Source organism: Camelina sativa, chromosome 7 (genome assembly GCF_030686135.1).
Source record: "Camelina sativa cultivar CO46 ecotype springtype chromosome 7, ASM3068613v1".
In the NCBI taxonomy this organism is placed as follows: Eukaryota; Viridiplantae; Streptophyta; class Magnoliopsida; order Brassicales; family Brassicaceae; genus Camelina; species Camelina sativa.
The window spans coordinates 32,041,198-32,067,782 of NC_141886.1; the positions used below are offsets into that span (position 1 = coordinate 32,041,198).

Consider the following 26,585-nt stretch of genomic DNA (forward strand, 5'->3'; position numbering starts at 1 on the left):
TTATTGTTATTGGTCAACACTTTTCAGAAATTTGTTTTGGAAAGAACTTTTATTTTCCCCAATAAATTAAAAATATTGTGGCTGTTGACATTTATGAGTTCAATGGTTATTTCCTAGTGGAATACCTAATTAATTTACTGATTTAGATTTAATGTTTCCACTTAATTAATAAACTAACTAATTTAGACAAAATACTTTAATTATTCAATTTATTTGTTGTAGTCATCTTTGAAATATTTCATTATTTCCAACTGTCAAAATGAATTTAAAATAACTAACTAAATAAAATAAAATTGCATAATTGTATAGAAAGGGATTTAATATTGGCTACCAACTGTATTTTAACATTGTTGATTATCTAACCAACGCTAAACCAGTTATGAAATAACTTTAGTTCTACATTGATCTTTGGAAAGAAAAACCAAGATATCTAGAAAATTTTAAAGACATTTATTTTAAAGTTTGACTTTGAATACCAAAATATATGTCACCTCTTTTCATCCATCATGGTATATTTATAAATATTGTATGCCTGTAAATATGTCTTTCATAATTTACTCTAATTTCACAAAATATAATCTTAAATATTTTTCATACATCAATAAATTAAAAAATAAACTAGTCTTTGACATGTTTGGTCCTTCAAATGTTCCCTCTCACTCTAAATCGCAACGAGACGTGGTACGTTCCAATTTTCTCTATACGCAAAAAAATTTCTACTTGATTTTTCCATTTATGTTTAATTTCATTTGCTATAGTTTTTGCGTTCATTATCGTTATTATGAGGTAAAATAATTTTGTTCTGATCTGATTTAATTTATATGATAGGTTATGGATCTGTCATCAGTGAATGGTGATATATGTGGAAATGGTTTGGTAAGTTTTTTTATATTGCTTTTTTCAGTTTCATAACTTGAATGTGGTTTATACTAATTTAATCTTTTAAACATTAAAAAAAAATAGAAACAAATCTTAAATCGGCTTGTTCATTTTGAGATAAGAATTTCTTCTGTCGTCATGTATATGTTAAAATATTATCTTCTCATAACCATTCATTTTATATTTTCCCGTCCAATGGGTAAGAGATACTCATTATTTCCCATATATTTTGTATATACCACTTGAGTGTTTTTAATTAAAAACTATTGAAAGCATCTAAAAAGAATTTTATATTTCTAAAAAATATATACTTTTGTTTTTAATATTCAAATATATTGATATACCCATTTTTAAGTAGACCCTTACACCTCTTGAAATCGATCCTTACCTAAATTAATGAATATTTGGAAATTGAATATAGCAACCTGAATTTTCAGATCTCATCTTCTTAATTACTCAAACTTTTAGTCATATATTTTATCGATACTAGTTTGGCTAAAGATTTTTGTAATTCTAATTATTCGTTTTTGTCTTGTACATGCGATTTACTTTCACGGTACCTAATATAAATCTACTTTTGTATCATTTAAATAAATAATGTTTTCCGTCATATTAAATAAATAGGCTATATATACAAGTTTGGTATCCAAAAACATTGATACGCTATATATTTAATTTTTTATATATTTATTTATGCACGAATGATTTTGAAATCAAAATTTTATCAATGTAGTTCATATTTTCCATACTTGAATCTTACCCAGTTAAACTAAGAAAAGATATATATTTTGTAACTTAAATATAACTTTTTGTAAGAAATTTCAGGATGCATTTATATATATATATATATATTATTTGTTTTATTATATATGATAGCTATTGGTGGTGTTTTATATTAAATACACATTTTAAAATTATGTTTCACATTAAAGAATATTTTACACTCACTTTAATATAATATAGATGATTATCTTTAAATTAAAGCATATGTATACAATTTCAATTTTTGATGAATGATAACTTTGATATATATATATATGTGATCTATAAAATTTGTGTTTACGTATGTTTCAGCCAATGATTCATGGATTTGATAAAATTGAAAAAACTGTTGAAAGAGAAGTGAAAATATCGGTCGAGGAACTGATTACAAAAGTGGATCCTATCTACGTCGAATATCCTAAGAAAACTTGCGGACGAGGGGGTCGTGATCGTGGTCACGATGGTTGTGATCGAGATGATGAAGGTAGTGGTAGCCATGGTCTAGTTAGAAGTAGAGATGTTCAAAACCAAAGAAAATGTTCTTTGACTTCGAGACACCAGGTGTGTTTATTAAAATAGTAAATTATATTTAATTACTACTACGCAAAACATTAGTTTAAATTAATAAGTATTTAGAAAATTGATAATATATTTTATCAAACTGTATCAAAAGTTAATGTTGTATATAAACGTTACTTTTGACAGTGTCGGTATGAGCCATACGGTCGATGGAGTGACATTAAAACAATGAATCATGTAAGTTATGTGTTTTCTCTTAACAGACACAAAATATTTTGATATGCATACCTTGCTAGAATTCAAATATATAATTAATGTTTTTAATATATATTATATATCCTTTGGGTTATTTCTGGTTCTATAAGCTTAGTTTGTTCTGATTATTTTCAAGCTATTTGTAATAATGAATTTATGGTTACTTTTTATTCATTACAGGGACATTCAAGCACTCAAATTCAACCACCTTTGGCCAAAATCAACATTGAGGTGTGTTACGAACTATAATGTTTCAATTAGCATTCTTGCACGTATTTATGCAAAAATTCTATATATATTCTAGATAAATATCAACATTGTATGTTGTAGGCATACATAAAAATGTATAACTTGTATAATTAAACCATAGTTTTTTTACAGAGTGCTGATAATGATGACGTAGTGGAGGTTATTATTGTAAAGAGCGATTCTAAAATTGCTGCAGCTGGTGAGAACGTTAGATTTTGCTATTTTGTTATAAGTACTTGAAAAACATAAAATTGTTGTTTGATTCTTAATTGGCAAAGTTTCAGTTGCTATCAAAACTGAGGAAGAAATTTTTGGAGACTTGGAAGATATAAAATTTGAGCATAAGATACCAACTCCATCCATCTTTGACTATGGTTTGTCCGAATTGTTTTTTTTTTTAACTCTGTTTATATTATAAGCAATTTAGTAATTTAAAAAAAAAATTAATAAATTCATTTATTTATCTTGTAGATTTCGAAAACCATTGAAACTTCAACAGTTCGTTTGAGAATAAATATGTGTCTGGAGAGTTTGTCGATGGTGGGTCAAGTATGTACCGTTATTTATAAACATCAACAACTGGATCAAATAGATTGTATGTGTTTGTGTGGTGATAATATTTTTATATATAAGTCTTTTTAAGAAAACTGTGTGATTCATATGACTTTTTTAATAAAAAAAAAATAACCAATTTTGATGTAATATATTACAAAAAAAATCATTTCATAAATAATTTACAAGCAAACAAAAACATATAAAAGGTAAATTGGTATAAAAAAACTTTCTCGCGCCCTTACTAAAAAAAACTCGGTTCTTAGAGACCTGGTTGTAAACTTGTAATTATAAACAGAAAAAAATAAGCTAAACTGAGTCAAAATGTTGTCTTAACGGATGAACCATTGACATATACATATATATTAATAGAAGCCTAATGCACAAACCAAAAAAACATAATTTAAATTAAACGACCCAACTAATATGTCCATAAATCTGAAGCATCATCATCTGTATATATATATGCATCATTATCATTTTAAAAACTAACCTCACTTAGGTTATGGAGCTTATAGTGAATGATGATATATATGGAAATGGCTTAGTTAGTATTATTTGTCTAGTGATGATATTATATAGCCAATGTTTTTTCCTGAAATCGTTATATATTTTCAAAAAGATAAAACAGTTAAAATAGCCAATATGATATGTCATATATGTATCAAAAGCGCTGGAGATGAATGTATGCTGTGTCGATTCATGACTGGAATTTAAATTATATGGATGTTTCTATGTTTATGTGCCATGACAAACAAAAAAAGAAGGATGTTTCTATTTCTCTATTTTTTAACGTTTTTATTTTCCAATTTCCTTTTCAACATTTTTGTCTCTTTACAATTATTGTTTTTAGAAGATTTCCAAAACCATTTAACTCTCCACCCTCTAAGCTTTTTCTATATAAATCTACGTACGTATCACACAAAAGAAGTTACTTTGCAAACCACACAAAAGAAGTTCCATTAGAATTTAGAGCTTAAAGAGAATAAATCAGCTACGCTTAGCTTTCTAAACGATGAAGAAGGAAGACGCAACGGGAAAGGAGAATGAACCAACGAATAAGAAGGAAGGAGCAAAAGAAGAAGGCGCAGCACCAAAACACATAAGCGTTGTTTATTCAGACAAAAGAAGAACAAAAATAATCTACGTCGTGTCCGGTTTAGCAGTTTTACTCGTAACCTGTGTTCTTGCCGTTGTCTTCAGCCTCGTAGCTATCCAACCGCGAGTTCCACGGTTTGTGCTCGAAGATCTCTACGTTGATGATGATCACCTCTCCAACTCAAGTGTAATAAATCCTTTTTTAAAAAATGAAAAAAAATCAAGTGTAAAGGTAAGTAGTTTCAAATTACCCTTTTTCGTTATACAATCCCGAAAACCATTATAACCCTAATTAAAAATATGATTTTTGATTCGTTCTGGTTTATCTAGGTGAAACTGTCATCGACCAACCCAAGCAACAAGACTAGTGTTTCCTACAGCTATATGAATCTACACGTGCGATTCAGAAAAGTTTTTGACTATGAGACAGAGAGCGTTTCCTTGGAAAGCAAGCTTCAGGAGCCACGCGAAGATGCCACGTGGACAGCAGTTGTAGCAAACAATAACGACAACGTTAGGCCTATCGGGGCTTATAAGGGGAGAGACGGGAATGCCGACGGTGATGTTATTGTAGATATGAAGATACAATGGAAGAGTGGGATCTTCAGGTCACCAAAGTTTGGTCTGCGAGTCACATGTCCGGTTTTGGTCAGATTGAAAGATTTAAGCTCCGCAGATACCAAACTAAAGTCTGCTTGCTCTCATCATCTTGTTTAATTTATATGTCAACAATTTTGAACTCTTGATTCATACAAAACATACTTTGAGGAAACTACTTTACTTTATTTTATTTTTTGTTAGGCATCCACAATCTCTTCATCATCTTTTTTCCTCTTAAAAAACATGGATAGAAGATTTAGATTCTAAAGTTCACCAGAGTAAGAGATTAGGATTACCTTGTGCTCTTCGCGATCTTGCATTCGTGGAAGAACGAACTGCTTGCGCCGGGGTTACAGGATCTATGTGATTTTTTAAAGGATTACCGGGAAGCACACATATTTTTAATTTATGAAGGATTTTTTTTTTTTTCTCTGTTCTTTATTCGCAATCAAACCTATTGAATTTTGTTAATGGAAGTAGACTCTGTAATTTAAGAAGCGTTATCTTGAAAAGTTACATTAATAAAACAGAGGTGGTCGAGAATCAGAAGAAGACGAGTTCACCAAGAAACATTGGACTGAAATCTTCCTAGTTGCATAGCACAATTATTCTTCAAGCTTTGCCCTCTTACGGGCCAAGAACCGTTCTTTCGCAGCAGCAATCGCATCCTCTCTTTTCTTGTGGTCGTTAATGGCTTTCGGCACTTCTTTTGCTGCCTCTTTGATTGAAGAGTCTCTCTCTTCTGTATCATCTGAACCCATCTTCTTGTCAAAAACTGCTTCTTGTGGTTCCACACTTGTCCTATGGCTTGATCTAATATCTCCAGATTCATGAGACGTATCCTTCTCCGGTGATTCCTTGTTCTGTCTTCCCTTGTTTCTTCTTTTCTCAGCTCCTCGAGCTTCTTTGCCATTCTCTGTTCCTCGAGCTTCTCTGCATTTCTTTGTTCCTCAAGTTTCTCTGCATTTCTTCGTTCCTCGAGCATCTCTGCCTCTTTAGCTTCGACATCTCGAGCTCCAAATGCCACATTTTTTCCAATGTTGAAGTAGAACTCACTCAAATCCTTCTTCTTTGTAACCTAACAAAAGATAAAAACAAACGAAAAGAGCTGACATGAGTTTTATATAGCTACAAAAAAACAAATCAGTTTAAATTCCACCAAAGCTACATGCCTTTATTTTCTCCCTATTGCTAATACAGATACAAGAAAATTAATTCTAGACCCACCCATCATCTACTAGCCACGACCAGCGAGCGACAACCAGCGAGCGACAAGGTTCTAAGAAGAAATCTTTTGCGAAAAATCAAACTACCTTTGAAACAGCTGTCAAACAAGAGCTACTTAAGACAGAAACGAAAAGGACAAAACTAAGAGTCCGGATATCCTGGTAAGCGCACTAGTTTAAAAACCCAGAGAGAGGTGAAAGTAAAACTTACATCATCTCTTTCCTCACGAAGTTCACGCAATCTTTCTTCTGCTAGCCATTTCTTCTGTTCCTCGAGTTTCCTTTTATATGCGCCAGTTACAAACTTTTCTTTATCTGAAAAAAGATGTTCATCTTTCTCCCTCTCCTTTGCAAGCTTCCTCTCATAAACTATTTCATGTTCCTTGTTTCTACGCTCTGCCTGTTTCATCAAATTCTGGATATATCTTGGCTGCAATTACCAAAACACACAATGTAAACGAGTCATGTAAATAAGCAAAAACCACTTAATCATGCTAAAATCCACTAAAGATGTAAACTTTGTAAAGAAACTGTTAGAGAGAGCAAAATTTACCTGGCGCTCTTGACGATCTTGCATTCGAGGAAGAACAGCTTTTTGTTTCATGTCATCATAAACTTCATCATATGCAAAAGCAGAAGGATCCTCCTCTAAGGCTTTCTTATGCTGCTCCTCAATCTAATAAAAGCACACACACAAAATCAAATTATTATAAAACTGAACAAGTAAAAGAGAAACAGAGTCAGAAAAGAAAAAAGAAAAAAAGCTTTTACTTCTTTAAGAGCTTTAGTCTTTGAAGCTTGCCGAGAAATCTCCTTCTCGACATCGTGATCTTCATCTTCACCAAATATTGAAGCAGCGGGTCGTAGTGGAGGTCGAGATGATAATGATTGCTTTTTCTGGGACGGAGCTCTGATTTGCAATCCGTACTTCTTCATCTTTGATTCCTCTCTTCCAACAACCAACCAATTTCTCTGCGAAAATCGATTGAGAATTTGGGAAAATTAGGGCAATTCCTGCTCTACGCAGATTCTGGGGAAGAAAAAAGCCCTAATCAAAATCCAAACTTGGTTGATTCGCTGTAGAATCAATTAGGGTTACAATTGTTTGTGCCATGGAAGAAGGTGAAAGAGGAAGACGGAGAGAAATCGATCAACTAAAAAGTGTCGATGAACCGATAATGTTACGGCCCAATTGTTCCATATTTAATGGGCCGAGATAATGATATTAATTATACCGGAATTTTTTATTCACGTTTTTTTTTTAATCGGACATAAAAATCAAATGACATACACCTTAGTGAATACATGAAGTCGAAGAATGAGAGAACAAATAGTTTCCTTGCTTACTAGTATATCTAGACATGCTCTCATGAAACCATAGCCAAGCCAATTTGACGAAAAACACTACAGACTCCACCATGTAACAAATAGAGTACAAAATTCAAACGCACGACCCAAACTATATCACAAAGATCTTTCCCAAGTCCCAACCATTGACTACTACTAATACAGCCTCTAGTCAGATGTCTAGAGATAGGTGAAGGGTAAAAGTCCTAATCTACGACCAACCATATATCTCAAATGGACAAGTCTAACTTATATTCTACCACTCTTTGGCTTCTGTATCTTTCTAACTCATCATCATATTACATAGAAGGTAGAAAAGTTAAGATTCAGGAATGTTTGTATAGTGAATATAATATGTATAACATCTACATTATTTATTCAAACCTCCAAGATAAAGCTACTTTTCATCTTCCTTGTCCACTTTCTTCCCAATCCAATTGGCTACAATAGGAGTCAAAGCCACGGTAGGAGGAAACCTTATCGGGGATGCAGCTTTATGCGCTGCATAAGCCAACGCAAACGCTCCTACTTTCTCTCCTGTCTCATTCGTCGAAATCCCAACCTTTAACACAAAAAAACATCGAAAAATCAGCTTTTTCACTCAATCCAAGATCAAGAAGAAGAAAAAACATAAAAACTTAGTAAGATCAAGAAGTGAAAGAAACCTTTAAAAGAAGAGCTTGAACATCAACACCGGAAGTGACAAGGACATAGCAGAGGGAAAAGGAAATGAGTGAAAGAGTAATTGAAGTGGCGAGATAAGCACCACCATACTTAGCAAGCAACTCTTTAGCCTCATCTGTTTTCGACTTCTTCTTCTTCTTGTTGCTCTCTCCATCAATTTCTTCATCATCTTTAGAGCTCAATATCTAAATCACATGTTCATCCAAAAAACCATTTTTAGTACACAAAAGCTTCAACAACTACCAAAACTTGTCTAAATCAGCCTATCATTTAACTCAGAAACGATCATATCTGGTCACATATACGTCCCAAACACCAATTTAGTACACTTAAAAGCTTCCACAGCTTCAGAATCCACCAAAATTTGTTTGAATCAGCCTATCATTTAGCTCAAAAATTATCATATCTGCTCACACTATTCATCCCATGACACCAATTAAGTTCCTTTAAAAGCTTCCACTACTTCAAAATCCACCAAAATTGACCTATGATTGAACTCTGAAACAAATCATATATGCTTATATGTTCATCCAAAATACCAATTTAGTAAAGCTTCATAGCTTCTACAACTTGGCAAATTCTGGAACCATCAATTTTTAGAGTAATATCATCAAGATTACGAATTGACACTAAGAAATTGCAAAACCAAATGAAAACAAAACCAGAAAAGGAATAAGGAGGAAGAAAGAAGACCTTCCATAAACCAACTTCGAGTCCATATTTCTTGGTAACTTCCTCAGCGGAGGAAGGAGAAGAAGACGACGACGAAGCGTTCTTCTTCTCAACCTCTTCGGCCTTCTCACGGACGGCTCTGCATCTGAATCTCGTCGACGAAACTCGAATTGGAGAGTAGAAGAATCGGATTTTAGGGTTTCTTGTGTTTAACAAGGAAGAAGAAGAAGGAGGAACTTGTAGAAGCATCGCCATTGTTTTCTTTCTTCTTCAGCTCACACCAGATAATCTTTTCACCTTATTATTATTTTTATTTATTTATCTTTTCTTTTTATAATAAACACAACTATTTATTATTAAAAGCGTATGTTAAGTTAAATTATTTCGGATAAAAATACTCATGACGTGTAGAGTTAAATAACGGATGAGGTTGTTTTGGTTTTGATACACTCAACATACGTATGGCTAAAATGCAGGCCAAGTCGCATCTCACATTATTTTATATACATTTGTGTATATACAGATATTTTCGTTATACGTAAGTATGTTGGCTTTTCAATGTGTAATTACGAAAATATATGTGTCTTGTACTGTACACTGTAAAATTATAGGGTGATGTATTGACAAGTGACAAGTGCTTACTTTTTTGAGGTAAAAAAATAGATATACAGTATGTTGAGTACTAATGAGAGATATATTTACAGTAATGTTGAGTAACGTACGTGCAACTATTTTTTTGTGTTTATGAATACTTTTCATATCTTGCAATAGTACGCCTAATTTACATTATTTTTGTAATTAACCAGAGTTGCAAAGCAAAATTCACTAACCTCAATTTGAAACTTGAACATCTCTAACCTAACATCAAAGTAAACTAGCATAATATTATGTTGATTAAAAAATATATTACTGGAAAAAAAAAATATTATCAATGCATCAACATTAAATCTTCTAATAATCAGTCCAACGCACTTAACCATAAACTTTAGTATTCCGGAGATAGGCATCAATAGAATCTTATACTACTTATCATAATAGAGAATTTTTTAGGATTTTTATCGAGATTAAGAAAAAATAATAAATATTGTATTATTATTAATTACTTTTATTTTATATTTCTTTTAATACTCATTTACTCTTACTTTTCTCACATTTGTCATTTAAGTGCATATATTTCTTTGATTATTTATTATAAAAATAAAAACTTTAATTAGTTATTTGATTTTAAGAATAAACATACATTAAATACACTAAAAAAATCATGATACAATAAAAAATCTTAGACATCTTTTATGATATAGAGCGAGTATTTGGTAGATTTCATTGGTAATGTAAACCCAAAAATAATAGTATACTATTTTGTTTTAATATTAAGTTTAAAAAATTTTAAGTTTTAAGTTGTTGTTAATATGGCCACATAAAATTTGTATAAAAATAAACAAAAGTAGTGTTATGATGATTTTCCTACAAGATATAAGAAAAAAATATTCAAAAACAATATTGAATGAATACTTTCAAAAAACAAAATTTATACATGCATTACATAACTTTTTAATTAAAATCAGTGAATCTTCTTTGAATCAATAAACTAAATTGTTTTAAAATATATATATATATATATATATATATATATTAACTTAAATGTAACTGTAAATAGTAGTTTTTACTTTTTATAGAAGGTATTATAATTATTAAAAAGATTTCATTTTGGTGATTCATACAAAACACGTGGAGTTACTCTATCAATATTATATTAGTATTTCGTAGTACAAGTGGTGCGAGTCCGTAACTCAGAAGAGGACATGACATGTATGACCTAACTAACTAACTAGAGTTCCTAGCTATTAAGATAGTCCAAAAGAAAGAAACTAAGATGGCCAAGAAAACAGTAGTGGCCAGAACATTCTTCATCAATCTCTGGCTATCATCTTTCTTGATGTGGAACGGGTTCGGGAATCTCCAGCTGAGCTCGGTGCCGGGGACGTTCTTGATCCTGAACAAAGCGTAACAATTCATTGTCTCCTTTGATTCTTCTTTTATACCACATTTTGACCTCTTACTCGATGCTTCGCTGAATATCGTTTCTTGTTGAGTTGGATTAGTTGGTCGAGATGCTTGGCTAGCTTTCATTGCCTCCTCGTCAAGCTTTATTATATCATCGTTCAAAATCTCGGCGTAACAATCATCAACGATTTCGGCCTGATCCTGCATCCCAATAAAAAAAAAAAAATCAACTCATTTACAAACTCTATACTCAAACGAGTAAAAGACAACGTAACTAAGGGTGGTCAGCACAAGTATTGGATTTATAATATTGGTAAGTGGTAACGAAAATGAAATACATGTCATATATATATATATATTAAAGAGAAGGTGGATCCAACTTTAATGAATTTGATTTCGTTAACGGATAAGTTATGTTCAGTTCGGTGTAACTGTGTAAGATTGGATCGGATTTACCCGCATTAAACATCATTAAAGGACACCTTTCTCAAAAGCAAGCTGACCTCAACAACATTTGATGACTCCGCTATGTCACCATTTGATATTTGAAGCTCAGAGTCATAAACCGAATACGATTTTTCCTCCTTCTCCGAACCACCGCTTTGGCCAACGTATCCATCATCTTGCGCAACACCATCCTCTATATGCCTTTGGCTCGAACTAGCTCGAAAATCAGCATTTTTCCTTAACCGGCACACCACTAATGCATCCTATGAAAACCCAAAATTTCATTATATCTTTTTTTTGTTTTAATTATATTTCACAACATTCAAACTCAAGAATTAGACAATACAAAAATTTTAAGAACCTGTGGGGCGCCATGGATGCAGTATTCATGCATAATCCACTCGGTTCTCTCCCCGCGAGGAGCTCGACCGATATGAAAGACTAGTGTTCTCTTGGTTCCAACAACTTGGTTCCCTGATTTCACACTCCTCTCTTTACCGGTAGCTTTCCAATATCCGAGCTGTGTGGCTCGACGGCTCTGTGACCCGTGCGGGTACTTCCTCCCCCTCGCGCAGAAGTAAAACCACTCGTTCTCCGATTTCAGTTTCGATTCCTCTGTTTTTATGTACTTAAATTCAAACTAGTGATTGTATATTCAATGTTATAAATATAAAGAAAATAAAGAACGAAAAATAAAAACCTGGCAAGTCCCACGGCTCAAACTTGTAAATCTCAACCTCAGCAATCACAGCAACAGAGTGCTCATCACCATCGATTTTACGACGAAGATAGTAAGAGATGAGTTCCACATCCGTCGGTGAGAATCTAAACCCAGGGAACAAAGCCGACACAGCGATCGACATCTCAGCTTCCTTAGACATTTTTTTGCTTTCTTTGTTTTTTTTGTTTTCAAGAACACAAAAATGCTTTGCTTTACATGCGTTATTAAATGGTAAGTGAGCGAGCAGAGCACAGCTACTTTGCTTCGTGTAAAGGTTTTGTCGATTTTTGAGATTTTTTGGCGGCTTCATAGGGGGAAAAGGGATGACATGGCGGAACGGGCGAATAACAGAAGAGTGTAATGAGATAGTAAAGGACAAAATGATGACGTGGTGATGTATTATTGGGCAGAACTCAAACCCAGCTCTGAAGTTCTCTCATTGATTCTTATCGACTCTTCTTGTCTTAACACGTGTTCAGTGTCTTCCTCGGTATTTGTAATGTGCGCATGACAATTGAATACTCCTTTATTTTCTTTGTGCCAAGATTTATTTCTTTGACACCTTTTTATAGTCTTTTCTTCAAAAAAATTATCTCGTATATTCAAGAGGTTATAACTTATTAGTGACTATGTCACAAACACACAATTTTCTTCGACCATTTATTTTAAATTTAATTTAATTTAACTACAGTACATTATATTCGTTGCCCAAATAATCTTATTTCTCCTCATAGTTATTATTTTAAAAAAAAAACTAACACTATTTAATTTGCCAAAATCAATTTTAAAAAAATTCCAAATGTTTTAACTTTTGTATTAAGATTCTTTATGTATCAAATGCATAAAAAAGTTTCAATCCAAAATTTATTCTTTAAAAAGTTACTAAACATTGATTTTTTTAAGTTATAATAATAAATTTTATGGCCTAAAAGTTATATAGCCTTGTCCGCACAGTTGTGGTCTAGTGGTAAAGGAGAATTGGGGAAATGTTGAAAGGAACTAATCTAGGTTTGATCCACCCTAGAAACAAAAATCACAGCTGTGTGGAAAGTCTGTTGGTTGGATCTTGATCCAATTGATTTATATGGTAGTCAGAAATACAGGCGGCCTGACTACTCTTGACATTAGTCGGAAAGCATTCCAAACTTGGAATAGACATTATGGTGGTCCTTCATAGAAAAGTCCATTTTGAAGTATTTCGGTGTGTTTCTACGGAAGCTGATCGGACAGTCGATAAAGTTTATCAAAAAAAAATGTTATATAGCCTTTCTCCTAATTATTGTTTCCCCACCCCCCCCCCCCCCCCCCCCACCTCTTAATTATTCGAGTCGGTATATGAATAACCCTAAAACATAAATTAACCTACTAATCTAGCAAACAAAATTGGGCCTAAGCCCACATATGTTTGTAACAATAGGAAACAATAATCGAACTCATATATTAAAACGTAAAAAAAAAAAAATATTCATAACCACCAAAAATCTTCTTTGCCCACTTTAATTGACTAATTTTCCCGACCGCAATATATTTATTTAACCTTTTCGTTTTCTGATCAGGTGTTACGTCAAATGACATGTTAACGACTATTTTACAAAACTTCTTTTTCGGTAAAGAATAAACAAAAAAAGTTGGTAGTATGTCACGCTTCTATAACCAAATATCTTTGTATATATTCCTCAATAGTTTTCATTATTACATATGAAATTATGAAAAGAACAAAAGAGAAAAAAAAAACAGAACATTAAGTCATTAATGATCAAGTAGTGTGTATGTGTTTTCTGTTATCGTATCGTTGTATCTCATTTTAGTAATTTACCTTAACAAAATAAAACTCCACAAAAGCACAAACAAAGAGAAGCCAAAGATCATACAAATCGTGTCTTGAGCTTTTTCTCTACACTCTTTCTTCTCTCTCCATTGTCTCTTCGTCCCCACGTATTCTTCGTACCTTTCTTTAGCTCTTCTCTCTTCACCATCTTTACAACATCTCTTTCCTTCTAACAACCCTTGTAAAATTACCAGACTATCCTTCCCTTTCATACATTTTCCTTCTATGTCCTCTACTTGTAACCTCACGTCCCTCACGTGCACTTCTCCTCCCACTTCCTCATCCACCTCCTTCCACGCTTCCGCTGACCCGCATGACACAACTGCCGCCACTTCCGCCGCCGCTGCAGCCGTCACTATTGTCGAAAACCTTATCTCTAAATCACCCGTTAGCCAGTTCCGCCTCGCCGACACCGCCTTCCGGCTCGATATATTAGCCGACCGTTTCTTGATCGGATCGATCACTATCCAACTAAGTCTCATGCTCTCCTCCATATGTTTCACCCACGCATCGTAGTCCCCACCCGGATATCGAATCCGGGTTTGTACCGACTCTTTCGGGTCGAGTATATCCACCCGAAACGGTTACGTCAAGAACCATCCTGACTTACCTTTCTCTGTTTCCATCTCTTGTACCTTCGAGTAAATAAGCTCTCCTCTGTAATACAAATCAACGGCTGAGATCAATCCCGCCGTGGGTGGATCGTGTTTTTCGGACCGGCACGTGTGTTCGGTGAACGGGTACGAGTCAGCAAAGAAAGATCGGTAACCAGAAGGGAAAGAGGAGATAGCTTGGACAACACGTGGACCTTTGATTGAAGGCCACGTAGCGGTTGAGAGTTCTTGCCAGAGCTTTTGTTCCGTGCATAGAGTTTGGAGATAAGAGGACGTTGATGCGGTGGAGGCTAGCGTCGGACCATCAAGTCGTGTCAAGATTTGGGTTTGAATGATGTCCGAATGCAGAGTTGTGATTGAATCATCAACGGATGCCATTTTTTTTTTTTTTTTTTGTGGAATGAGGAGATAGATGATCAAAATTTATTGAAAAAAAAAAAGTATAAGGAGATGATTAAGAAATTAGAGAAGATGTATATATATAATATAATGAATGATTAAAAGAAGAAAATAAAGAAAAGGATAAAGAAGGGAGACAGGTTCAGTCAACCGTGGCTCTTTCAGACTATTCTAATCCAAGTTGGGGCATGAATGATCAAAGTTTTTCTAAGTTTCTATACATAGGTTAGATACCCACGCGTATACACACGATCAATATTTCTTTCTTTTTATCCCTTTTTTTTTTTTTGGTAACGACATTTTCTCATTTCTTTCTTTATAAATAAATAAAATATTATTTTTGGGTTAAATATATTGGTTGAATTTATTAAAAAAGGAGTAGGGTATAAATATATTCAAGAACCGAATTCTGATTGTTTTAGAAATAAATATGATATTAAAATTTTCTGAATTCAGATCCGGATTTAGACATCTTAATTTGAAATTCAGAATATTGAAATATCATTTCAATCTGTTTACGTAAAAGTTTTAGATATACTATAGTATAATAAAGAGAAAAGTGGGAATTTCATGATAAAAAAATTATATTAATATATGTTTGATTGATAAATTGTATATTAACTGTTTATGAAAATAAAATTAATATACATTTTTTACTTTATTGTATTTTGTGATCGGAAACTTTAGTCTTTAATTTTGTATTTTATGATTTTTTCAAATTTAGTTTTAGCTAATTTTCTTGTATTTGAACTTGGATCATGGGTATATTATGCCTGCATCATTAAATTTTGTTTGTTAATATTCAGATAGTTGTTCTTTGTATCTGTTTTGCCAAAATTCAGATAATTGTTCTTTGAATCTGGCAGATTTATATATTCCAAGTTTGATATCCAACATTTCATGGTATTTAATACTAATACGTGGTATTCTCTATTTTTAGGAATTTTGATTGCATTTTTTTCCATATTCAGATACTTTAACATTTCTGATATCTATTTCAATATATGAAATCTTATTATTTATAATCAGTATCGGTGTGAGTAACAGTGTCTAATCTTACTTTAATTTATGTTATCCTATTTTTATAAAATATGGTTTTTTATCGTGTCCAAAGAAAAAAAGAGGAAGAAGCTTATCTTTTAGTAATGTCTGCAACGAACTTCATATTTTCCACGTTACTTTATTTCTTGGTTGACTTATCAAACCTTTTGATATTAAAACCAAAAAAGTTGGCCAAGAGATTTTTATTTGTCATGGTCGGTTAATATCTCTTAGACGGATGGTCCAGTCAGAACCGGTGGTCTAATTATTGGCTCTCTTTCTTTTGTCAACAGGTTGTGGCTTTTTTCATCAAACAAAGATCTCTTCAACAAAATTAAATTAATTTCTAAGGGAAAAATTATTAATAGTAATGCAGAGATTAGGCCATGTAGCCTAATTTCGTTTTATGCATTGATGTTACTGTTGATTTTTTTTTTTTTTTGTAATAAAAAGAAAAGTTCCCAACATTGAATTAATGCTATATGCATTAATAAAAATTGAATAACCTTCAATTGCTTATTTATAGATCAAAGAAAACGTTGAAAATATGGTTAAAGTCTTAAAGATACAAGCATGACAAATTCCATATAGATACATAGATGTTCAACTACTACGTAGTCTACATTCCTCTAAAATTTATAGTCTAAAACAAAATAAAACTAAAATTTTACTCAGATATTTTTTACAATTTAAATAAATTTAACAATAAAGATAAAATCTATATTTATATATGATGTTTCCAGTAAAATTTTGACTAATAGGAGAATCTCAAAGATACTTTTTTCTAATACTACTTTTATGACCCATTCCTAAAACTTTATCAAAAATGCTACTAAAAATCTGATATTGATTCAAATATGTGTGTAAACTTATAATAATATATACAAACTACTTTTATATGTCTGTAAAATTTTATATACTTTATAAATAACTTTTACGTTTTTTTTAAACCTTTTAAAAACCTTATAAAACTTTATAAAGATTTTGCATTGAGTCTCCAAATAGTAGTTGTTACTATCCAATACCTTATAAACTATGTAAAACGTAATAAATTTTCAGATTTAAGAAGACATATTTATAAAGATTGATAGATAAAAAGGGTATTTTTAAAAATTAGTACACGAAAAAGTTATTTTTCAAAAAAATTCTTTATATATTAAGTATTTTATGTTAAGAAGTAATTAGTTACAAGTACAACCAAGAAAAAAAGAGCATATAAACTTTATGCAAACTAACAAATATCAAAAGTTGATAATGTATTTAAAGTGTTCTTACAAACGGTGTTAAAAATTGCATATGTAGTAAAGGTTCAAGTGATACCTAAAAACACCGCCTACATACATATAAAATCACGACAAATAACTTTACATAAAAATATCTATAAAATCAACGTATAGCAATTAAAAAAAATCAAAATATATTTTCTAGAAACAAAGAAAGTATTTAACAGTGAAAATTTAACATATATTATTATATATACAAGTTCCTTTTATTATTATCCTCTAGAGAACACGTCTTTCTGTCGATGGATATATCATATAATCAAAATAGCAAGTGTTAAGTGACGTAGCGTAAACGAGTTTTGCTCTTAAACAGTGATTAGTGAGTGAGCTGTTATATTCGTGTTAGTTATTAGAAGGACCAATGTTGATATTCATTGGCTTATGGGTCGTTTATATTCTTTTTATCTTGTTTTTGCTATAGAGATTAATATTGAGACGTAAATTTGACAGTCATTATTTTTCTTACTATTTCAGTATTTCTATATTAGTCGACAGATAAAAATTGATACTATTTTCATTTTTAGTAAACGGTGAATATTTATTGTCTTTTGGCTAAAATAATTCAACGCTTTTAATTATTTTTTGTTAATTCAATTTGTTGAGAATAGAATCAATAGATGTAAAGTGGAGGTAAGCTAGCTAAGTGAACTTTTTTTAAAAAAGATGCAAAGTGAAATACTATTAATTAAAATATTAAAAGGAAGTATTAACTTAAACAAAAGGAGCCAAAGAAGAAACATAAAAATCGCAGCCCTTATCCAAATGTCTATTCATGTGCTTTTTAACAAACAAACCTAAAGACTTAAACAACTGTTTAATGTTCATGTTCCTCTATTCCATCAACGACAAGATTATCCTTTTGTTTGTTTGGTTTTGCTTCGCCGATTCATTCTCTTATTTCGTTTTCGCATTAAATCTTTTTTTTTTTTGGTGATAGAAATATTAGAGTCATAACAAGTTAACAACATAAGAAGATAACTAAAGAACGTAAACCAGAATAAGTCGGTACGATTTCACTCGGACACTTCCGCTATAGATTCGTGTGTACACACTCTACCGCAAAAGATATATAAAACGAAAAATGTCCATTAGATTAGTTGGTTGCTTTCATTGTCCATATATGGCGCTTAAGGGTTAAAAAATATGAGTCCGACTCGCAATTCATGTTTTTCTTCTAATTGTCTTAATGTTAATGGTCCGTTTGGGGCCACTTTAAGTTTAAGGGTGACGGGTCTAAAGGCCAACTTGAATTAGCAGCAATCCACGAGATATTATGTTGCGGTTATACATCCACCGTTACAGCTATCTCTCTCTCTAGTTTAAGAATAGATTACAAGAATAAGATTAAGGGATGAGGTCATTAAGCAAACTCGATCACAAGCTCTGTTTTTTTATGACAGAGTAACAGCCTTTAAACCGGCTAACAAACTCTTAACCCAACCCAAAACCGGATTTGATTTGGATCTTCTTTAAAATGCAAGGAATCCCAAGCCTTTGAGTCGTCTAGAGTCTCTCTCTCACTTCCACTTAATCGGGTTTAGTGTGCACACGTTACCGAATTGATTGTCATCTCGTCATCTATCTGCAATCAACATGGTATTGCTTAACTTACGTACTAACTTGTGTAAGAATTATCTAAGCGATAAAATTTTTAGAAAAGACAATTTTTTTGAGTTTTCTATGCAAATATTTATGAAGTATTATTGATGAATGGTAGACTTCAAGTAAAATAATTGTATACTATTGGTTTAGAGTTATAAAAAATTGTAAACCACAACAAATTAAATAATCTATTATTTATACTCATCTTTTAACATGTTTTCTAAAAACCCCATCTGCTGTAATTATATAGTCACATTTTTCTCATGAGGACTATTGATACGTATGTTCAATTTCTGCATTTAGTGTTGGTGGGATTCACCCTAAAACCGACGTTTCCCCGACTTTAAGATAGTTAAACCCATATTCATTAGATATAGTTGTTGTTATAGCTAGTTTGCATATATTTTGGGACCCGGACACATTGATAACAGTTTACGGAAGAAATAAATAAGGTAAATTTTGACTGAATATTGACTGAATATGGCCTTACTTCTTCTTCTTCTTCCCCTTCGTCTCACTGCAACCAAAAGTATATAATTAGTCATCATCTTAGTATATAATAACAATAATCAATGAGGAAATTAACTTACACTGGAGGCAATTCCAGATTGACATTGTAATCATCGCACAATTTCTGTAACTCAGCCACTAACCCTCGATTAACATGTTTAGCAAACATGTTAAGGTATTTGGCTGGATGATCCTCTGTCAGCTTAGACAATGAGGTTACCAAAAACAGCTTGGGATCCTCAACCTCTGGAATAAGATCCTCTGAATCTCCTTTCTTCTGCTTCTTGATGAGAAGGACCAAGATGTTTTCCACAAACGAACCCCATCTTTCATGGGACGACTCATATTCAAATACACGAGGATGACAGATGACTCTCGTCCCAGCAACCACAGCCAGCTTCACATCATATTCTTCCTTGACAAGCTTCAAATCTGGAATCCACTTCACCAATACAGATTTGAAGTTTGTGCCCCTCACAGCATTCAGATCTGTGATGAGGGGGTCTACTCCATGCTTTACAACAAAGAGTGACAACAAGAGGATCTTCTGAGTCCCAACCACAGTGTTAACAGCTGCCCACATTTCAGACATGAAAGGACTTATGTCCCTGTAACTAAGCGTCCCTGTCCCAACAAGAAGCTTGAGCCCATTGACTCCATCTCCAACTGCTTTTGGCGATGAAACAAGGCCAGTGAGCATCCTAAATACCATGCTCCACCTAAACTCTTGAGGATTGTTGAGGAGCAGAGCTTGCACCAATCGAACCAAAGCTGCAGCATCATTAGCTTTTAACCAGGCATCAGCAGAGACTAGAGAATACACTATGTCAACGTATTTGACCGATAGAGTTGATCTCTGTACTTGAATGAGTTGTGTCACCAAATCACACAGAGATGGAAGGAGAGTCTCACAAGTCAGACAATCGTTGAGGAGCTCTTCGATTACGGGAAAGATTCGTGATTCCAGAAACAGCAACATTGAAGGCTCGTGTTGTTTACACACCTCACGAACCAAAGCACGTAGAGCTCCTCCAACTAGGTAGACGGTAAAATCATTCCTTTTAGCAGTTCGAGTGAAGTAGAGAAACTCCAATGTGTTGTTTAAAAGAAGCGCTGGATTGACACGAAAGGATCCATGTTTTGCCTTCAAGAGGATTTTTGTCATTGAGAGGGTAGAATATGTGCTCCAAAGCCTGCTTTTGGCCTCAAGACCCTTTTGCAAATGAGGAAGTATATCAGCAAGGAGAACCGGTGGGATGACTTCTACAAACTCAGAGATGAGTTCTAAGGCCACAGTCTCAAAAAAAGGACATTGGGGGCTGTGGTTAGCCAACTCCTTCAATGCCACTTTCTTAATTAAATTCAAAGCAAACTCATCCTTAGCATCCAACAAAGACATCACTAAGGAGTATACCCTCAAGTGGTTCTCCCATTCCCAATGGGGAAAAGTCAAGAGTCTTTTAACCTCCAATTCAACCAACTCCACGATCCGACGCTTCTTTGTACACATTTTCCTGATGAGCTTAGAAGCTACCCTTCTTCTACTGTTACAGAAGATATAGCCCATCTCATCTTTCTCTAAAAGCTCTTTATCCTCTTTAACATCCAGCAGATTAGGAAGTGCAATGTTATACAGAATCACTCGTGCGTCCGCCATGTTTAAAGAGATCTCACTGAGCACGTTTGTGATAAACAGCATTTCTTCTTTGGTAGTCAGTGAGCTAATCGATCTTAGCAGGATACCACTATAGATATCTTCATTTCTCTTCCTTTCTTCTTCTAACTCTTGATGGTATGCCTCGATGGTAGCCTCTCTTCTGGCTTCAGCTTTGTTTGCTTTTTTCTTTATTTGATGCTCCTTCTTTCCATCTTTTTTGTCATTGATCTGAAAACAACAGAAATGAGACAAGTAAGGAAGATGTGATATGATATATATACTAAGATGTTAAGGATACGCCAGTATCATTCCATTTCTTCTGCAATATATCATTTCCTTGTACAGAACTATACATATCTAGCTAAACCTAGTCTCCTCTACTCGACTTATGTATATATACTAAGATGTAATCCCTCTTGTAATATATGCAATACATACAAAACTTACAATATATCCATTCAAACTGAAACTAAAAGAAATGGACCTAATAAATTTAGTATATGCGATTCTTGTAATATTCATACCCGGCGCCACTGTGCAGTGGTGAGTGGTGGTCTATCAGATCCGTAAAATCTCATCGGAAAGACAGAAAGGCTAACTTCCGGCATAAGTGAAGAAGGCCTGAAAAGAGAAAATCAAATTTACCTGTTAGAAGACGACGAAGAGAGAAAAAACATTGTTATGAAACAAAGCTCCTCAACAAATAGATATATACCTGGGAGCATTAAGCTCGGGGGGCAAGCGCAAGAAGCCAACCCGCATCTGTTTCACAAACGACGCAACAGACCTGCAAGTACAAAGAAAACATCAAGATACAGAGGGTGTGAGATAGATATGGAGAAGAAGATGATGATCACAGAGAGATATGCACAAGAACAGAGAGACGAGATGGAGAAGAAGAATAGAGGTATGCACAAGAACAGAGAGACGAGATGGAGAAGAAGATGATGACGAGGTCCTCACAGAGACATATGGACAAGAACAGAGAGACGAGATGGAGAAGAAGATGATGACGAGGTCCTCACAGAGACATATGGACAAGAACAGAGAGACGAGATGGAGAAGAAGATGATGACGAGAGATATAGACAAGAACAGAGAGACGAGATGGAGAAGACGAAGAAACCATATATAGAGGTATGCACAAGAACAGAGAGACGAGATGGAGAAGAAGAAGAAAACAGATACAGAGGAACAGAGAAACGAGATGGAGAAGAAGAAGAAACCATATATAGAGGTATGCACAAGAACAGAGAGACGTGATGGAGAAGAAGATGATGACGAGACATATGGACAAGAACAGAGAGACGATATGGAGAAGAAGATGATGACGAGAGATATAGACAAGAACAGAGAGACGAGATGGAGAAGAAGATGATGACGAGAGATATAGACAAGAACAGAGAGACGAGATGGAGAAGAAGAAGAAGATGATGATGACGAGAGATATGCACAAGAACAGAGAGACGAGATGGAGAAGAAGAAGAAGATGATGACGAGAGATATGGACAAGAACAGAGAGACGAGATGGAGAAGAAGAAGATGGTGACGAGAGATATGGACAAGAACAGAGAGACGAGATGGAGAAGAAGAAGAAGATGATGACGAGAGATATGGACAAGAACAGAGAGACGAGATGGAGAAGAAGAAGAAACCATACACAGAGATATGCACAAGAACAGAGAGACGAGATGGAGAAGAAGAAGAAACCAGATATGGAGAAAACTACCTCATTCGTAGCATTGTGTCGTCAGAGAGAGCTTGAACAAACTTGTCTTGTTTCTTTACAAGTTTTGCAGTTGCAGTTGCAGAGAGTAATGAAAGGGAGAGGGAGTTGCAGAGAGTAATGAAAGGGAGAGGGAGAGGGTCAGAGGGAGAAGAAGACAAATGAGTACACTTTAGCTCTTCTCCGCGGTTCCACGTCGGTTTGTTTCAATTTATTTATTTTTATTTATTTATTTTAATCTCTACTTTGTAAGGTTAATGGATTTTCAACAATAATAATACTATGTACAACAATATATGGAAATTTCACACGTAAGCAAGAGAAGAGATGCAAAGATACATGTATTTTGGAAAACAAAGGTTTTAATGGTGGACAGCCATTTACATTTACAGGAAAAATATATTAAAGAAAAAAAAAAATAGTAACTTTGTAAAGAAACAATTACGTCAACATGCTTCTCGTATGCAAGAGAAGAGATGCAAAAAAAGGCGAAACGCAAGAGATGCAAAAAAAGGTGAAACGTTCTTTTGAAAACTATTGGTTGCAGAGGAGACCATAGGCGCGTGAGAGAGGGTGTAGATGACTTACTAGATGCAGTAGTTGTCGGGAGAATGGGTTTTGCAATCCTAAAATTCTAAAAAATACTTATTCAATATTTGGGTCAATATGTAAAAAAAATATTTGGGTCAATTTGTATATATGCACATGTGTAGTTGTCTAACTTGTTTCATTGTGCGGAAGAGGGTTTGGAAAGACCCAAAATCAATATTTTACCGTTATGAACCCATATATATATTTATGAGTGTACTGTATGTATGTGAATAATACCTTTCTGTCAACATCTACTTTTCTATGTTACACATATCCTCTCTATCTCCATTGTGTCTCCTTTATATTTTTTTGGATTTTAATGTTTCTTCATGTTATAAATGATAAAGTAGAAATACAACAAAACGAGAAAAAAAAAAAACAAAAAAAAAAAAACAAAAAAAAAAGATAAGACTAATCATTTATAACATGAATTCTCAAAAAGACCACTTCTCTAATCTAATGGTGCAACAATATTTTAAATAAAGCAAACAAAGTGTCTTTTTAATAACTATTAGATGCATCACAGTCACGAAGACTCAGTGAACCCCCTTATGTAAAACCAGACTCATTAACTATAAAAATTATTGAAGTAGGACATGGAAACTTATCTTTTCAACTATCAGTCCCATTTGAGCAGCCCTCAAAATGGCATCCTCTAGCTTTCTCAGGTTTTACCAGGGCAATTCGAGCGAGCAACTATAGAAAAGAAAAAAAAAAAAAGAAGAAGAAGAAGAAGAAGAAGAAGAAGAAGAAGCATCAAAGATATATAAACACAATATTGTGTGTCTCCCTCAGATGGTCACATTGATGACATAATGAAGAAAAACGAGAGAGTAACTAGATGAAGCCCCAACACATATAAAGATGGGACTTACTTACTTCTCTCTCTCGGGCTTGGGGAAGACAATATTTTATAAAAAGCATCATTTGTCTACGCCACGTTCATCAGCTTCCCTACACGAAGATTTTCAAATCAGACGAATACGTTAGCTCAAAAATAGAACTCGAAACTGAAGAAAATAATCACAATGTATGAATGACAAACTAATACACACACCTTGTACTAGCATCGTCCTGTTGTTTCTCTTACTCTGGATTTTTCTGCTGATTAGCACCCTGCTTACCCTGCAAAATTATGCAGTTTAGTGAAGATCTCACAAGGGAAACGAGGCACAAAGGTAACACATGTATTTGAGAAGAAATCAAATATATGTCAGTTAAGGTTTATTAAGAAATTTGACCATGCCTTTTGTCGAGCCATAAGCTCTTGCATTCTCCTCTGTCTAATAGCTTCTAGTTCAGGATCCGCCTACACATCAGGAAGTGAAATAAATCAGAAAAAAAAAATCCTAACAATAATACAAGTCATTTTCCAATGTGTTTGTAAGTGTTCATCCTGCAACACACAAGAAACTCAACTTTGAGCCTAACTACTAAATCCATAAACATGAACCACAAATCCAAAAACCCTGAAGAAATTAAGCATCGTTTTAGACTCACAGAAATACAAATCTAGAACATGAAAAAAAAAAAAAAAAACACAAATTTAAGCTTATTGAAACATCCACTCATTCATAAACAAGTTGAAATCAACACAAAACTCAAGTACCCAGAACCGCTAATTCATCAAGATCAAATCCTAAGTCAGATAATCCTAAATATCGAACAAATCAAATCCCAATTCAGATAAGCCTAATTATCGAACACAACCCTAATATCCCAATTCAGATATGCTGGTCACGATCTACAAACGGAAACAGATAGAGAGGTACCATTAGAAAGAGAAGGGAGATTCGAGAGAGAGAATGACCATCGATTTGGTTCACCCAACTCTTCGTTTGCAGATCGTCACCTCAGATTATTAGATCAGCGGTTTCTTCTCGATTCTCCTCTCAAATCAAACGACAGAAGAAGGGCCTCTCCTTTGGCCATCGGCGCTGATAACGAGAGAGAGAGAGAGGGAAGAAAGAACAACAAAATTTAAATTTTGATTCTTTTTTTCTCTCTCAGTGTTCCACTCAATCATGAATCGACACGTATCTGTAAGAATCATTTTCTAAATTCCCTTATTACACATTCGTTATTTTTATTTTATTTTTTTACCTTTTAAACCCTAACAAAACTTGCTAAAAAAAAATGCTCTTATACTTTAATAGTATATAAATACATTAAGATATAAATAAATCACTAGTGATATCGACAGTAAATAAAATGATATGTTTTACCCAATATAATAAAATGGCAGAGTAAATATTTACATAATATTTAGAATTTCACATCCCTTGATTTAACCAAGACCCAAATTTTACATATCGCCACCTACCGGGGAATAGCCAGAAAAAAAAAAAAAAAAAAAACAAAAAAACAAAACGGCACTGACAACCCGCAAGAGTGTGGGATCGAAGCCTATATCGGTTACGTTTATAAATATATGATGTCGCTAGTATATCGAACGATCGTGTGGCCTATTGGCTACACACCCTTAACTGATACTCCGACAGCTGCACAAGGTTGCTGGTTCGATACCCCACTCTTGCGGGTTTAAAAAACTATCCTTCTTTTGTTTTTCTTTTTTTTTTGAAAAATGTCGATTTGAACAACAAATATTTACATTAAAAAAAAAAACAAACTTTACATACCCCAAAAAAGTGATATTTTTATCCAAATCTATTATTTAAAAAAAAATAAACAAACTTTACATACCCAATATATTAAATTGTAATAAAATGGAACAACAAATATATATTTACATAATTTTGGTATACATGACAAATATACTTGAATTAGACTTATTGTAAAACATATTATTTCTTATATATATATATATTTATTATTTACATATTGGTAGTTAATTTTGAGATAGTTTCGTTGATAATAAGTCACTAAATATTAATAATTTTGATTTTGATTTTGGAATTTGATTTTTTGTTTTCAGTTTTAGTGATTTAAAAAAAAAAAAAGTTATTTTTATTTTTTTGTTACAATCTAATTTAAAAACATAAAAACGTTGGTTTAGCTAAAAAAAAAAAAAAATGGGAGCGAGAGGCAAGGTCTAGGGAGCATATAAAATGGGAGAATAGAAACCTTGGTTTTTGGGATAGACGCCGACGAAGATGAAGTGTTGAAGCAGGATTTAGGTTTTGAGAAAGGGAGGGTTTTTGAGCTTTTTTTTGTTTGTTTGTTTGTTTGGTGTGTGTGTGTGTGTGTGTGTGTGATGTTGATACATTGTGTCCCCTTCTTCTTTTTTTTTCATTTTTTCATTTTTTGTTGTTTTAGTATCTCACATGTTCAATTTCATCCACTTTTGAATTTATTTACAC

General features: G+C 33.3%; 7 protein-coding genes and 1 long non-coding RNA gene across 10 annotated transcripts; 2 read left to right on the forward strand and 6 right to left on the reverse strand.

Annotated features, from left to right (window-relative positions):
• The first annotated feature begins 548 nt into the window (after nucleotides 1–548).
• Nucleotides 549–3,355, forward strand: LOC147941930 (uncharacterized). Its single transcript, XM_087456589.1, has 8 exons — nucleotides 549–681; nucleotides 829–876; nucleotides 1,954–2,202; nucleotides 2,347–2,397; nucleotides 2,596–2,646; nucleotides 2,797–2,863; nucleotides 2,949–3,038; nucleotides 3,136–3,355. Exons 1-8 carry the CDS (start codon nucleotides 631–633, stop codon nucleotides 3,150–3,152), a joined length of 624 nt encoding a protein of 207 aa, XP_087312715.1. The 5' UTR covers nucleotides 549–630; the 3' UTR covers nucleotides 3,153–3,355.
• An 876-nt stretch (nucleotides 3,356–4,231) lies between these two features.
• Nucleotides 4,232–5,031, forward strand: LOC104705128 (NDR1/HIN1-like protein 12). The gene is made up of 2 exons (XM_087458695.1): nucleotides 4,232–4,507; nucleotides 4,645–5,031. The coding sequence occupies exons 1-2, from the start codon at nucleotides 4,232–4,234 to the stop codon at nucleotides 5,029–5,031; spliced, it is 663 nt and encodes a 220-aa protein (XP_087314821.1).
• Nucleotides 5,032–5,376: 345 nt separating this feature from the next.
• Nucleotides 5,377–7,361, reverse strand: LOC104703549 (uncharacterized). Its single transcript, XM_010419577.3, is given in 5 exon segments — nucleotides 5,377–5,776; nucleotides 5,779–5,992; nucleotides 6,352–6,570; nucleotides 6,694–6,816; nucleotides 6,912–7,361. Coding segments are annotated over 5 exon segments (978 nt in total). The 5' UTR covers nucleotides 7,077–7,361; the 3' UTR covers nucleotides 5,377–5,519.
• A 406-nt stretch (nucleotides 7,362–7,767) lies between these two features.
• Nucleotides 7,768–9,255, reverse strand: LOC104703550 (uncharacterized). The gene is made up of 3 exons (XM_010419578.3): nucleotides 8,865–9,255; nucleotides 8,153–8,356; nucleotides 7,768–8,049 (listed from the first exon to the last, which is right to left on the reverse strand). Exons 1-3 carry the CDS (start codon nucleotides 9,096–9,098, stop codon nucleotides 7,885–7,887), a joined length of 603 nt encoding a protein of 200 aa, XP_010417880.1. The 5' UTR covers nucleotides 9,099–9,255; the 3' UTR covers nucleotides 7,768–7,884.
• A 1,293-nt stretch (nucleotides 9,256–10,548) lies between these two features.
• LOC104703551 (NAC domain-containing protein 40) lies at nucleotides 10,549–12,291 on the reverse strand. 2 transcript variants are annotated; one of them, XM_010419579.3, is made up of 4 exons: nucleotides 11,995–12,291; nucleotides 11,656–11,909; nucleotides 11,351–11,557; nucleotides 10,549–11,048 (listed from the first exon to the last, which is right to left on the reverse strand). In XM_010419579.3, the coding sequence occupies exons 1-4, from the start codon at nucleotides 12,173–12,175 to the stop codon at nucleotides 10,668–10,670; spliced, it is 1,023 nt and encodes a 340-aa protein (XP_010417881.2). In that variant the 5' UTR covers nucleotides 12,176–12,291; the 3' UTR covers nucleotides 10,549–10,667. The 2 variants fall into 2 exon arrangements, with proteins under 2 accessions (XP_010417881.2, XP_087313005.1); XM_087456879.1 differs by having other exon boundaries at nucleotides 11,304–11,557.
• Nucleotides 12,292–13,665: 1,374 nt separating this feature from the next.
• LOC104703552 (F-box protein At2g27310) lies at nucleotides 13,666–15,035 on the reverse strand. The gene is given in 1 exon segment (XM_010419580.3): nucleotides 13,666–15,035. A coding segment is annotated over 1 exon segment (1,008 nt). The 5' UTR covers nucleotides 14,836–15,035; the 3' UTR covers nucleotides 13,666–13,827.
• Nucleotides 15,036–19,133: 4,098 nt separating this feature from the next.
• On the reverse strand, nucleotides 19,134–22,872 carry LOC104705129 (exportin-2-like). Its single transcript, XM_019227197.2, has 5 exons — nucleotides 22,678–22,872; nucleotides 21,665–21,736; nucleotides 21,474–21,570; nucleotides 19,373–21,177; nucleotides 19,134–19,299 (listed from the first exon to the last, which is right to left on the reverse strand). Exons 1-5 carry the CDS (start codon nucleotides 22,689–22,691, stop codon nucleotides 19,269–19,271), a joined length of 2,019 nt encoding a protein of 672 aa, XP_019082742.2. The 5' UTR covers nucleotides 22,692–22,872; the 3' UTR covers nucleotides 19,134–19,268.
• A 977-nt stretch (nucleotides 22,873–23,849) lies between these two features.
• On the reverse strand, nucleotides 23,850–25,247 carry LOC147941931 (uncharacterized). 2 transcript variants are annotated; one of them, XR_015562615.1, is made up of 4 exons: nucleotides 25,038–25,247; nucleotides 24,512–24,574; nucleotides 24,323–24,390; nucleotides 23,850–24,219 (listed from the first exon to the last, which is right to left on the reverse strand). It is a non-coding gene; the product is annotated as an uncharacterized LOC147941931 (long non-coding RNA). The 2 variants fall into 2 exon arrangements; XR_015562616.1 differs by having other exon boundaries at nucleotides 24,507–24,574; nucleotides 25,038–25,177.
• Between the last annotated feature and the right edge of the window lie 1,338 nt (nucleotides 25,248–26,585).